This window comes from Capsicum annuum, chromosome 3 (genome assembly GCF_002878395.1).
Source record: "Capsicum annuum cultivar UCD-10X-F1 chromosome 3, UCD10Xv1.1, whole genome shotgun sequence".
Lineage (NCBI taxonomy): Eukaryota > Viridiplantae > Streptophyta > Magnoliopsida > Solanales > Solanaceae > Capsicum > Capsicum annuum.
Genome location: NC_061113.1, coordinates 26564253 through 26579753, shown reverse-complemented (window position 1 = coordinate 26579753; position 15501 = coordinate 26564253). Strand labels below are relative to the sequence as shown.

The window sequence follows — 15501 nt, the reverse complement described above, 5'->3', positions numbered from 1 at the left end:
CAATCATCAATCGAATGATCTTTAATTTGTGATGAAGATTTTATGTATTTGAATCACTAGTTAAGTTCAAAGAGAGTAGAAAGCTTAAAGCTTTAATCTCCAAAAACAAGCAATAGAAATTCTGCAAAGGGTTATTCCTTAAGATTTTTATCTTTTATGTATTCGGGTACAAGAATCTATAAATAAGAAACACAAACTTCAACACTAGTTCAAGTCTAAGACAAGAACACTTATGAAGTTCTGTTAAAACCTTCAACACTAGATTACGAATAATCTATCTAAGAAGTGTGTTAAGATTCAGAAAAGAGATGAAACAAAATTTAAGGCCAAGTGATATCTTTCTCTACTCTCGATTTGCTTTTGATGATGTGTATGCTATTGTAGAGAGCATGTCTTTTAGATTAGGTGAAGCCTATGGGGGGAAAAGAGTGTTGTCTAGACCCATGTCTATGGCCACTCGTTCCATTTGACCCCGGTGTCAAATGTGGATATTATGATGTTGGCACACCCAACTTATTGTTTAGTTTACATGACAAGCAAAGTGACATTCTTAAAAACCCGAGGGAAAATGTATCATTGTCTCCTTTGGGTAATGCTACTAAATGTGCAACCTTGCTTGACACACTTATGCTTAAGTTGCATGATACCTAACTTGTGGATGCCAAGTTGATAGTTTACTTGAAAAGAATAGGTCATATGTGCTTAAGCACCTTAAATCCATCCTTGTGTGCTTTATGTGCTATATCTTTTGGGCCTAATGGCATTCTTATAGATAATAGCACCTTGGATAATGCCTTTACACTTGATTCCTTCCTATACTACCTCTTTTCCTATGATGACATCCATACTAGTTTTGAATTTGTATTATGTAGAGTTAGGGAACTTATTGGTTGGTCCACTTATTTGAATGACAATGCTATGTGGGTTTGGTGGGCTTTAAGACCAATAGTGACACCACTTTTGATGAGGGCAATTGAAGAGGTAATGAAAAAATTGTCTTATGGTAGTCTTTCCTTTTGGATTTAGTGATACCATTAAGACCTTTGTAGTTTCTTTATTTCTTGATACTTGTCATAGCTATTTGCTTTGTGACATTTTCACTAAGCTTTTCGACTAAAACAAAAGATTCACGGTTATATTTCAAGTGTGTACCCCCTTGGCATGATGATATTATTTGTTGTACTAACCCTAACTCTCATGCCATGAGGATGCTGTGTTTGTTTGTCTTTGCTTTAATTTTGCAAGGTGTGGATTCAAGGTCAAATTCTTTTCAAGAAGGGGAGGATGATACGAGCCAAAGGGTCATCATAGCTTTTAAAGACACCATTTGAGGCTCATACATGAAGATTCAAGCTTTGGTCACATTGAGGGTACAATGACATGAATAAAGAACTCATTTTGAGGTTACAATGGAGCAAAATCATGTTTGAAAGATTTTTTGGGACTTGTGTTGATGTTTACCAAAGGGTTCCAAAAGGTTTCACATTTTGAAGCTTGAAGAAGAAGGAGAGACCCACGGCTTTGGAGCATTAGAGGGGCGGCCTTGGAGTGTAAACACTCATTAAGGGTGATTTAGGCATTGCTTTAGAGCACAGGAAAGGCCTCTATGGAGTGTTAAATTCATTAATTGTATTTTTGTAATTTCACTCCTTTATGTAATAGTATAAATAGCCATTAGTTCCCTTAGTTGATGATGAATATTTGAAAGACATTGAAAGACTTTTCTTCTCTCTTTGAGAGTGTAGTATAGGACTTGAAAAAACCATTATTGATTTTTGCATAGAAACGGTGGTTGTACGGCAAAGTTGATTCCCTTAGCGATTACCATAAGAGTTTGATGTTGTTATTGCTGGTCTCAGGGGTCTCATTGTTTGATTCATGGTTTGATTTCTATTTCTTGTAATCTCAAATGTCAAACTATCTATCTTTACATTATTGCATTTGTTTGTTATCTTGTTTCTCTTAGTCTTCATCTTTTTAGGTCAATTCTTATATCATCATTAAAGAAAATATAATCAACTTCTAATTGTTCTAAGAAAATCAGAAGTTTTTGTGACCAACGTTTAAAATTATTTCCGTCCAATGGCTCAAGTTTTGACAAATCAGAAAAAGTTTTGTTCAAAGAAATACCCATTTATCAATATTGTATGTAAGAAAATCGCTTTCAAATTATTGGAAAAATTACTACAATATTGATATGAGCATGAAATTTATAATAGTATTAAAATAATCACAAATACTATGTCGTGGCAAGCCACTGTCTTGAAAACGATTTTGACCCAACTCCGATGTAAACCTTCTAGCCGGTCGCTCCCAAGGTTCCACAGCTACTTTCAAACACGGGCACTCGTGGCTGAAAGTTTGGAGACTACTTAAACCAGTTTGCCAAAATAATTCAAGAAGGGGAAAAAAGGAAGACTTTTTTTCTTTTCTTTTCTATTTGTTATATATTTTCTCTTTTCTTTAGGTGTGTGCTTTTTGTTCTTCATAGATGCTCCTTATATAGGATATTGAAAATAATGTTACTGCAAGATATGAGTAAATCTGAGAAATGGATATACTAATATTAATGATATTAAAGCACTTCATAAAGCAGAATATGTTCATCTCCTGCCTAACGTATATGTGTATGTTCAGCTCTTTTGAAACATACTTTAATTATTAACTTTTTTCTTTATTCATTGCATTATAAAAATACTATAAGGTAGTATTAACTCCATAGTCCTGACCGTTCCTGTTTCAATTGTCTTGTCAGAAGTTTATGATATTGCCGAATACAGGTATGAAAATAAGCATGATTACATATCTGATGCTAATAATAAAATCTTCATAGAAAAGCATCTCAATACAAGTTATTTCGGTCATTTAAAAAATAAATATTAAGGTCAATGTAAAAACTGCGTAGTAGACTCTTATGCTACAAAACACAGTTGTATAAATAAAAATACTTTTGGGTCATACAACTGAGTAGACGAAGAATGATCTGATACCTTCTGTGTATATACACTGTAATTATTAAGCCACAATTATTATTGTGAACAATGAATCTTACAATTGTAAAAGTAGACATATAAAATTGAGGCATGATATCATAAAATAACAGTTGAGAGATGGAATAATTTTCATTGATGAATCTTGTATAATTATAAGAGTAGACATATGATTGAGGCATGATATCATAAAACAACAGTTGAGAAATAAAATAATTTTCATTGATTATGCAAAATCAGAATTTATTTTGGTTGATTCACCGATTAAAATTGTGGGGTGAATCCCAATTTACCCCTGATATTTATGGTTTGGGAAATGGTACTTCCTCCATATATTAAAAATGAACAATAACTTAAAATATTATTATAATAATATTTATTTAATATTTTTTTGTGAAGTGAATCCCACTGAAATAATTTCTAAGACAGTCTGATAGGATTAATTATAATTAATATATTACTTAAAATATTATTATAATAATAATTATTTAATATTCAATATTATTTATTTACTAATAAGTAGTTATATGTGATAATACATCAAGACTATCTTTTCAATAATAAATAATATAACTATTTTGCTAACAATTATTATTGACGTTAGACATCATTTCAACAAAGACGTCCTCCTCACCGCCCCCCTCCGCCCCCCAAAAAAAAAAAAAAAAACGTCTATCGATGGTTGTATAAAATTTCTTGAGTTGAGCGTAATTTTGGACAAATCTATGGACCCATTTATTATTTTATAGACAAATATCTTATCTTGAAAGAAATAAACAATATATTAACATACGTGACATCATCTGTTACGTGTCAGAGGCTTATATATATTGAATTAATGTTTTTGCTTCGCAAATTTTGTTTATTTGTCATTTTTTTTTACAAGAGTCAATTTCAGCATGAAATTAAAATAATTGAATATTTTAAATTAAATATTTATAATACTATAATTATAGTACTTCCCCCGTTTAGCAATAAGTGAATTGTTGAAGTATTTATTTGTGGTTCAAAATAAGTGAATCATTGAATTTTTTTTCTAAATTTGTCCTTATAATTTGAGAACCAATTAATTTTTGAAAAAAATATTACAAGATCAACTTTTTCCCTTTTTAGGGTGAAAATGGAAAGGTGTGTTAAATTTATGTCTTTAATATTTTTTCTTAATATGTATATCAAAATTTAACAATTTATTTATTATGAAACGGAAGGAGTAATATTTTTCATATTGATATAATTAAAATGTTTATTAAAGGTCATTCACTCTTTTATGGGGGATAAAACCCCACAGCCCAGCTACCGAAATGGCAACATTAAATAAAGCTTCTTTTTTTTTCTTATAAATTTCTGCCCATCATCAAGTTTTAATTTATGTATTCAATTTAAAACTAATTTTAAGAACTTTTATTTTTTATTACATTACCTAATTTTGTCCCTTTCGAAATTCATTTTATTCATTTTTACCTTACGTTATCATACACCCTCACCCACGTGATTATACCTCCACAAAAATATAAAAAATAACAATCCTTAATAAAATTACCTTTTTCTACTGTTGTTGATGCACCACATCATGCCTCAGAATTCATTCCAAGCCAAAAGTGTCCCAATGCTTCCATCACTTATTCTCAAGCCCTTCAATATAAATCTACCACATTGACAGCACCACGTATTGCTTGTGCTTTTTTTGCTCAACCTTCTATTGAGGCTTCCAATTTGGCTATCAATCCAACGGTTGTGCTTCCCCAGGCCACTAGTGATACATGTTCAATACTCTTGATGATCATTGTTATATTCCTGAGCCCTCATCAATGTTGATTGGACCACCAAAATTTCTTAACAAAAAAGCCTAGGGATAATTTTACACCAATTGGGGAGTCGTACGCCAGGTTATTCCAGAAATTGAGAGAGTAGGGCATAATCACTCTTCTTTTTGGGTATACTTCTGACCCGCATTCAAGAAATTTTGATCCTCATGTATGATGTGCATATCATTCTGATATTCAGGGTCACAATATTGAGGATTTTCGTGCTTTGAAAAGAGAAATAGAAAGCATGATTCAAGAAAAATTGATTGTGGTGCAAAATATTGGTAGCTCAACCATCCCACAGAGTTCTTTACCAGTACGTGGTACTGCACAATATGTGGGAAGCAATGAGTTAAGCATGGGGACCCAGAACTTATTTGTTGAAGGGAATATGTCTGATCGTGGTGGAAGCTCTAGTCATGTTGCTATGCAAACCAGTGGCTAAGATGTCAGGCTGAGCAATTGAGAAGTCACCTCTCTCCCTACTAGGAAGAGGTCTGGTAGTGTATTTTGTTTTATTTTCTGTTATCCGAATTATTTCAGGGTTGTAGTTCGAGATCTATTTTGTTTTGTCCCTTTGTCGTTATGTTCAAACCCTTCTATATTTCATTTTAATTAAATGGAGTGTCCATTTTTCCTTTTTGTTTTAAATTTGTGTGGTTTTGTTTGTTTTCTTTGCATAGAACATTTTATGTTGACTCTAGTGATATGACATGCTAACGGAATTTTCAGCCAGATCTTGAAATCCAATTTAAGCATGAACATTGAATCAGAGGGTTAAAGTTAGAAAAAGAGAGCATCTGAGAAAATAGGTAAAGTGTTGAGACATTTGATGACAAGTTGAAGCCTTCTTTGAAAATTAAGACAATTGTTTTGAGAATCATAAGAATAACTTGGTCATCAATTGAAACACATGTCTAAATTAGGTCAGATGGTAGAGTGATATGTTGAACAAAGTGCAAGAGTAGTGATGCACAAATTCAGTTAAAGTTAGTACTGTAAAAATGTCACGAATGATCTCCATCTTTCATTTTCACATTGCATGATGTGTACTTGCATTTTTAAGGATTGATATGAAGAAAGTATTTCATTCTGCTATCCAAACATCGTGTCATCCTTTGTTTACCCCATTTGAGTTTTTGTCCTATTTTCTTTCATACCCATCTTTGGGAATCAAGATAGAGTCAACAAAGCTCAAAAGGAAAAGTGTCGAGTAAAGTAATAGAGTCGAAAAAATTTCAAAAAAATAAAAAAAGGAAGAAAAAAAGAAAATAAGTCAGAAAAGTCCCAAAGAGAAAAAGAGTCAATAAACGAAAAAAATTAGAATCAAGTGAAAGAACAAGCTGTCAGAACTACGCATGACCTGATTCTCCTCTCTCGGAGGTAAGATACGTAGGTTGCCCTACTCCAGGCTCGGTCCAATCAAATAAATAATTTAGAGTTATCCAGCCAAAAGAAACTGGGGCATGAATTAATTTCCATTGTTTGAGTCGATTCTAAAAGTTGTAAGTCTCACCCCACTTCAAGTGTCGTTTGGGCCTTATGTCATCCTTTCTTTCTTACCCTTTTTAAAAGCCAAGTTACAACTAAAGAAAGACCATCAGATCAATCTTTGAGGATGTTAAGGCTAAGCATGCAAGAGATATGATGATGCATTTAGGAACTACTTGTCTTTCTCAGCATAAGGAATTAAGAGAGAAATAAAAATAAGAAAGTCTTATTGGTGAAAACTCTCACGTGCACCATAAGACGATAGTAAGTTTAGAGAGATAAAAATGAGAGAGTTTTATCGGTGAAAACCCTCATGGGCACCGTGAGACAACTGTGAGTTGAGACAAATGACATAAGAGAGTCTCATTGGTAAAAAATCCTCATAGACACCGTAAGACAATGGTGAGCTGAGAAAAAAAAATGAAAGAGGCTTGTTGGCGAAAACCCTTCAAGGTGTCACTAGCCGAAGGAGGTCTTAAATGCAATTGACCTAAGGAAGGAACTCAATTCCAAGGCCATTAACTTAACAACAATTGGTGAAAGTTTGGATGAAAAGATCAGGCAGCTTAATCCAAAATGCATGGCATAATCATTAGAGCTGATTGTCATTTCTAGATAAATTTTTCATTTCTTTGTTTCAAATGGGGACATTCATTGTATTTTCTTTCTTCTTCTTATTTTTATTTTATTTTCTTAAGTCAGTAGTCCAAATAAAATTCATTGTCATTTGTCTCTTATCTTTGAGTCAAGTCTATATCAAAACAAGTGAGAAAAGATTTCAAAACTGGCTACCATCTTCTTCAATTACATAAAGCAAGACAAAAGACAATACATGAAAGAGACATGATTGTGAGCCGAAATAAGGCATGTAAAAATTTTTGTCAATAGATAAGTCTGGGAACTTATGGAAATATCAAGGTTCAAAGGTTTTATCTGAGAAACATGGAAAAGCAGAAATATTTTATTTGTTTCAGAGTCACTCTTAATAATCTGAGTTCGGATCAATGATGCAACAAGTCAATAACATATGCTAATGGTTGAAAACAAGATTAAATATGACAGGGGCAAGAACAATTGCCCCAAAAGCCAAAGCCACAAACCAGCCACCATGTTTTCAAACACATAAGTTTTCTTTGTATGAAACAAGAATACATGTTATCTTCAAATCAAGGACTTCAGGGTCTAAATATCAAAGGCTGCAATGCCTCACTTCTGCAAATGCAAGAGGTAGTATTTTTGCACAGATTTGGTAATAAAAACCATGGTAATTCAAGTGACATTTGTAAGGAGACGAACTTCCTTGTTTAGGCAATTCAAGTAGCATTTGTGAGGAAACGCACTTCCTTGTTTGGACAATTCAAGCAACATTTGTAAGAAAACACACTTCCTTGTCTGGATAATTCAAGCGACATTTGTAAGGAGACGCACTTCCTTGTTTGTGCAATTCAAGCAGTATTTGTGAGAAAACATACTTCCTTGTTTGGGTAATTCAAACAGCATTGGTAAGGAGACACACTTTCTTATTTTGGTAATTCAAGCGGCATTGGTAAGGAGACGTACTTTCTTATTTTGGTAATTCAAGAGGCATTGGTAGGGAGACTTACTTTCTTGGTTTGGTAATTCAAGTGGCATTGGTAAGGAGATGCACTTCCTTGTTTTGGTAATTCAAGAGGCATTGGTAAAGAGACGTGCTTTCTTGGTTTGGTAATTCAAGTGGCATTGGTAAGGAACACACTTCCTTGTTTTGGTAATTCAAGAGGCATTGGTAAGGAGACGTATTTTCTTGGTTTGGTAATTCAAGCAACATTAGTAAGGAGGCGCACTTCCTTATTTTCGTAATTCAAGAGGCATTGGTAAGGAGACACACTTTCTTGGTTTGGTAATTTGAGCGGCATTGGTAAGGAAACGCACTTTCTTATTTTGGTAATTCAAGAGACATTTGTAAGGAGACACATTTTCTTATTTTGGTAATTCAAGAGGTATTGGTAAGGAGACACACTTCCTTGTTTTATCTTGTTTTAATCATCCTAACCACTCCTCCTATCAATTTTGGACAACTCATCACCACCTCATATCCCTACTCTTACCATACTCACGTGTCCCACATCACAAAACATATATTAGCAACACCCCTTTCCATATACTCCCAATTTTCATTCATGCCATATATATACCATACACACAAACACCTCAGAGCTTTTTCTCCACACACGAAATACACTCACAATCTCTATTTTTCACTCCACAAAAAACATCACATACACACTCATCTCCATCCTCCTTGCCATACACACAGAGACCACACCCATTGACTATACACAGTCACCATTAACACATATAGGGAGCTCACTGAAAAATGGAATAGAGATCACTCATCCTCACCGAAATTTGCATAACCTACACACATATACGTACATCGAGATACGGAGAGAGAAGAGAGTGAGGCGAGAGAGGAAAGAAAATAAGCTAGATAGTGAAATTGAGAGAGAGATTGACGGGGATAAGAATAGACAGAGTTGATCGAAACGCACGCCGCTGTTACTATTTTGGTGGATTCTCGCCGGAGAATATCCTGCCAGCTCTAATTTTGGACCAAAACGACCTCATTGAAAAATGCAAAACTAGCAATCGAAGAAATCAAAACCTCCATCATCGTTGAACACGAAGAATTCGCGACCCATACGCGCCAGTTCCCATTTTCGACCCAAAACCCTAATCGAAAAACTATTAATTAAAACAGGTTAGTCATCTTATTGGGTCGGTTTGAATTTTGGGTTTGTCGAAGTTGGGAGTTCATTGTCGGAGGTTCTATTCGAGATTTCCAGGTGCGGACTCTCTTTATTCGAATAACCTTGTGTTCGAAAGCTTCAAATGAGGTTCAATTCTACTCTTTCACCTCTTTTTATTTCATTATTGATGATATCCGGTGTATTGGATTGAATATCGTGTTGGTTGATATGTGATGATGAAAATTGTTGGTTGTTTTGATTCGTTGTTTCATTCCCTCGATTGTTGAGTGATTATAGATTATGTGATGAAATGGTATCTCGTTTGAGAATTAAAATTGGTTGTTTTGGGGCAAAAATAAAAAAAAATCAATAAGAGTGAATATTATAGTATTTTGATTCATTGTTGATGTTGAACGTTTATAGTATCATATTTCAGGCCGAAACTAGTAGGCAAATTCTAGGTTTGGGTTAGGCAACTCGTAGGATTCTAATCATCGAATGTCTAAATATTTATGTTTGAGTGATTTTCTTCATTTTTATCATATTTCATAAAATGTATTCATTTAGCCGGGGGATGCCCCGAGGCTCATTGTATTTATTCATCGGGGAATGCCCCGACGTATCATGTTGGCAGCAGATGATCGTGATGAAGGCCCGAGGCGTCGGGTAGACATTAGTATAGGATTAGTTTAGGATAGAATTTACATTTTCGCATTTTTTCTATTTTGGGACTGTATAATTGAACTGAACACTATATTTTGGATTCGTTTTGTTTCGTGTGTTTGATTGATTGTTTTATGTGTGTTTTGTGTGGTTTATACATTTGTAATGTCAAATTAGCTGATATGCTCCACCAAGCGACCATGGTCGAACCACGGGATTGAGGAGTGCATAACACCTTCCTCTCGGTCAATAGAATTTCTTAGCCGAAATCTCTGTTCGCAAACCAGTTTTAATGAGTCAAATCATTTTGAAAAGGGTTTTCCAAAGGTAACTTGACACACCTGATTATGCCAAGTGGCGACTCTGAGTTTTGAATATAAAAGATCATTTTCAAAATAAATTTTCACCTTTTGTCACTTAATAATAAAAAAATCCTTTCAAACGATAAAATTAATTTCTTTTTGGTAGAAAAAGGGGTGTGACAATTATTATTAAATAATTTTTTTCTATTTTAATATATTATCTTCTTGCCTTAGGTTCAACCTTCCCCTACCACGCCAGTACATGGAAAGCAGTATTTCCTTACCAAATAATTTCTTGGTACTTTTGTCATGCTCCCATTCCATAGTCCATGATCAATAACACTCCGAACATCAATTATTTTTAATAAAAAATAACCCCAATTGGTAAAAGTGTCTTGTCGTTATATATCCCATTTGCACCTCAAAAATTATTTGCATCATCACTAATACATTATACACCATATCTCATACACCACCATGGACTCCGGTGACAATGAGGTTGTAGTTGATTTCCCTCAACTCATCCGTGTCTACAAAAGCGGCCGCGTTGAGCGTTTATTCAGTTCACCTATCGTTCCTCCGTCACCGGAAGATCCTACCACTGGCGTTGCCTCAAAGGATATAGACATTTCACCTGAAATTCAAGCCAGAATCTACCTCCCAAAGCTCACGAACCTCCACCAAACACTTCCTATTTTAGTCTACTATCATGGAGGCGGATTCTGTCTCGAATCCGCCTTCTCTTTCCTTGACCATCGTTACATGAACCGCCTTGTTTCAGAATCCAACGCCATTGTCATTTCGGTGGAGTACCGTCTTGCTCCTGAATATCCTCTTCCTGTAGGGTACGAGGATTCATGGACCGCACTTCAATGGGTGGGATCACATGTAGCTGACCAACCAGGGTTCAAGAAGGAACCCTGGTTAGTTAACCATGGTGATTTTGAGAAGGTGTTTATTGGTGGTGATAGTGCTGGAGGTAATATAGTTTATAATATATCACTCAGAGCTGGAACTGAAACCATAAATGGAGGTATCAAGATCTTGGGTAGTCTACTTTGTTTTCCCTACTTCATAACATCGAAGGATTTTAAGGAAGATAGTTTGCCTAGTAGAATGTGGGTTTTTGTGAATCCAGCAGCTGAGAATGGAGTTGATGATCCAAGAATTAATCCATTTGTTGAGAAAGATAGATTATCCTTATTGGGTTGTTCGAAGACTTTGGTGTGTGTTGCAGAGAAAGATGAGTTGAGAGATATTGGAATTCAGTATGTTGAAGCTGTGAAGAAAAGTGAATGGAATGGGGAAATTGAATTGATTGATGCTGAAGGTGAAGATCATTGCTTCCAGATTTTTGATACTGAGACTGAAAAGGCTAAAAATTTGATAAAGCGAATGGCTAACTTTATCAAACAGAGTTGTGTGTGATGGTTTTTTGTTTTTCATATAAGATATTCTGGAATTTGAATATCTGAATGTGCCGTGGCGTAAAGGGCTCTGTGTGTGACTGCTTTTACTCTCCAATTGGTATGATTAATTACGTTTTCCTGGCAATAATGGGCATTTTGGAAACGTCAAGCAGATCATCATGCCAAAATTATTAAATTACTACCCTTTTTAGTAACGTATGTTATTATAGATTTCCTTATATGTAATTGGACATTTTTCTTTTGTCTTTCCAACTAGCTCATGCTATTGTTCCTTGTATTCTGGAAGGGTGTGTTTGGTAAGGCATTCTCGAACATTATTTAAATAAAATTATAAATTTCTGTTTCATCGAATTAATTCATCATTTAGGCCTAAATTATTCAAATTCTTTATGTAAATTTTACTAGAATTACTACATATAGCATTATCGACATAAGATTTGATGTCAACTAAGTGATTAACACAACCACAATTATTATATATTCTACTTGTTTAAATGGCTTTAAATCATGAACCATCTCTTAAACTTGTTTGAATAATTCATTTAAACGCCTCAATTCATCCTTGTATCTATTAAACACCTCAACTACTTTGAATTTGAATCATTTGAACAATTTTTTAGGCCAAACCCATCGATAGTCCCTCAAACTTGTTACGAAAATTCACTTAGACCCCTCAACTAAGGCCTGCACGTATCAGACCTCTAAACCCCCCGAATTTTGATCTAATTGTGCATTTTTTGCCTACATGGCACTGCGCGTGCTGTGTAATCGCTGGAGGCGCGTGACGCGTAAAAAAGCTGCCCATGTGGCAAAAGTTACGGTTAAATAACGTATACTTTTGCCATCCCCTTCACTTTCCCTCTATTTAACCTAATTTCCTCTTCTTCTTTCTTCATTCTCTCCTCCATAGCTGACTTTTCTCTCAATTTCTCTCATCTCACTATCAAATTTATCTCGTAACTTCTCTTAAATTATATTTTTCTCTCATTTTCGATGAGAATTTCGAAAAATTTCGTTAATATTGAGGTTCCCAATTTGTGTTATTGTTTCTAATTCTGTCCTTTAGGAACTTCAAGGACTCCATCAAATTCGAGTCATAGATTTTTTGGATGTAAAGCTCCAAAGGTTTGTATCATTTTCATAGATTTTAATTTAATTTTTTTGGTGATTTTTTGTTTATTCTACTGTTGTTGCATTTTAGGAAAATGGTGGATGTGTGTACTTTAGATGAATTGATCCAAAACCTTCAATTTCTGTGCATCAATATCCTGAGGTAAAATCGAGCTTAATGATTAGGTGCAAAGATGGTAAAAATTCATGTGATCGATTGAAGCAAAATCTTAAAGACATTGAACAAGAGAGGGACACTTTGTGTGAGAAATTGAAAGATAGTGAAGAGAAGTTGATTGCATTGAGGCAAGAACTCAAAAAAGTTAAACTTGAAAGGGAATGTGCTAAGCTCAAATTGAATAGACTTGTTCTACTTTTTCTCATTGTTGTTACTGTAAAGTGGTTCTTTAATATAGTGTAAGGTAGTAGTTAAGTTTGCCTATTGAATAGGAAATTGAATATTGTAATGGTTAGCTTGTAATGGATTTGTAATGGTTAGTTTGTTGTAGTTGTTTGGTTAGTTTAGTTTGTAATAGATTTGTAATGGTTAGTTTGTAGTAGTTGTTTGGTTAGTTTATAGTAGTAGTAGTTTGTAGTAGGTTCTAGTAGTTGTTTGTAGTAGTAGTAGTTGTTTGAATGAATTGACATGTTTCGTATGACAATCTCATTGCCAATTGGCTACTTTGTGTCTAGTTATGCAGCTAATGAAGGTATAATAACCATATGGCCTATTTGTAACTACTGAAGGTATTAATAAAAATGAACTATATTAGAAGTAGCACATCATATTAAAACTGCTCAAGATTGAGCTAAAAAGTGAAAACAGCTAGATATCATATTAAAACAGCTTAAAGTTGAGCTAAAAACTGCATACATCAGTAAACAAGATGTTCAAAAAAAGCTCAACATTGAGCATAATAGTGCTCTACTGCAGCATACACCAAAGTCATTAACTGTTGCCTAAGATAAAGTTGTTCAAAAACTAGTAACACAATTTGTTCAAAGTCATTAACCCTCATTACAGTACAAATCATTTCTAAATGAACTACTTCTTTAAAGATCCAACTGGTGAAGAAGACTTGGTTGCATCCACTTTTTTTCTCTTATTTTCTTTCATTTGTTGCAATTGTGTGCTGATGACTGAATCTTTTTCACTTCACTTTAGGCCACTAGGTTTAAAATCAATATCTATATTGGTTGGTGAAGCACTCTTTGAATTTATACCTCCATAAAGAACCCTCTCACTTGATTTATCAGGCTACAAAATTAGATAAAATTGTAAGACAATGAACATTGAAAACTTGAATGAAATATTATTATAGGTAAATAATGAGACAGAGAGAAATACATTGTACACTTGGGTTCCAGTTGCTGGATTAGAGTAAACACCAAAATCAGTTGCAGGCCTTTTGTATCCGGTAGCAGCAGCAAATGGGGTATTATTGTATGGCTTCTTGTTGGTTGGCAAAGGTGGTTCTTGACTGGAAGAAGCATTTCTTCCACTTTCAAATGGGGTCCCTCTTGTATTGGCAATTTTTCTTGCCAATCCTCTACCACTCCCTCCTTGACCTCTACCAGTTCCTACTTCACCTCCCCTATTAGCACCATATTGACCTCTACTAGAACCATCATCCCTACCAGAACTATCTTTACCTCTACCAGCAGCACCTTGACCTCTACCAGCAGTACTTGACACCTTTTTTTGAGGTGCTCTTGGCACAACAGTTGTGTCAACACAAATAGATCCTGATTAACTGGATTGTGTAGTTGTATATGTATGAAAGGTGAAGCTTGACTGTGAATAAATGCAACACAATATTTTCAACAGTTTTTAATAATAATATTAAGCAGGAGAAGAATATTAAGGCAGCAGAACATATATAACTTACTCTTGCTATCTGACTTTGAGTGTAGGTATCTCTTGCCATTGTACTGGTGTCACCATAAATAGAACTTGATTGTGGTGGTGGTGGATTCCATGAAGTTGTAGGTTGAGTGCTAGGTTGACTACTATTACTGCTATCCATCCCATTTTAACATACAACAGAAATATGAAAAGTTAAGAAATATGTTAACTTTACAAACTATTATGAAATTTATTTAAGGCTTACCATTTTAGCACACACAATCTTGTTATGACCAACTTGATTGTACCTTGAACAGGTGATGTTGACACATTTTTTTGAGAGTTTGCCTCACTTTTTTGGCTCATCCTTGTTCTTTCTTCTGTTCTTGCCAGGACTGCCTGACATCTGTCTTGGTTTTGGAGGTTCAATTGATGGGTTTGTGGTTTCCAGCCACATTCTCATATTGATAATTGGTTGAATTAAATGTCTATAAGACTTATGTAACACCCCATATTCAAGTACATGTATCGGCGTATTCAAGTACGTGTATTGGTCTTATTTATATGGAATTAATCTTTTATTTTATTTATACCGAAATTTGTCCGTTGATGGTTCCATACGAAGGTTATTGAATAAGCTTTCCAACGATATAAAGATTTACAAAAACAGATAAGTTTCGAATATAATCGAGCACGTTCGAAACTATAAAACGGTGGCTGGGATATGGTGAATAGTAAATGTGCAGAAAAATTTCCGGCACACAAACTACTGAAGCCTGCCAGTTTTTTGGGTCAACTTTGAACGCTCATAACTCCCTTAATATAATGAACTGGGAGAGATATGACCTATAAAAAGAAAGATCTTTGAGTCTTCTTTCCAATGCAATTGGTTTCATCCAAATCCAACGTATGAGTAAGGAGTTATACTCGTTTTACTCTAGCCTCTCAAAATAGATTTTTAGGGTCAACTTCAAACGATCATAACTCCTTGTACATGACGAACTGGGTGACCTACTTTATATGAAATGAAAGCCCTTTGAATTATCTTTCCAACGATACCAATTTCACCCAAATCCGATATCGGATAAAAGAGTTATGGTCGATCTACTTTAGCTTGTCAAAACAGTCCACCATG

The 15501-nt window shown here is 34.5% G+C and overlaps 1 protein-coding gene across 1 annotated transcript; it reads left to right on the top strand.

Moving 5' to 3' along the window:
* The first annotated feature begins 10223 nt into the window (after nt 1–10223).
* On the top strand, nt 10224–11756 carry LOC107864087 (2-hydroxyisoflavanone dehydratase). The gene has a single exon (XM_016710351.2). It carries the CDS (start codon nt 10458–10460, stop codon nt 11406–11408), a length of 951 nt encoding a protein of 316 aa, XP_016565837.1. The 5' UTR covers nt 10224–10457; the 3' UTR covers nt 11409–11756.
* The last annotated feature ends 3745 nt before the right edge of the window (nt 11757–15501 follow it).

Coding starts and splice junctions, on each gene's coding strand:
- LOC107864087 (XM_016710351.2), top strand. CDS start 10,458: ATGGACTCCGGTGACAATGAGGTTGTAGTTGATTTCCCTCAACTCATC.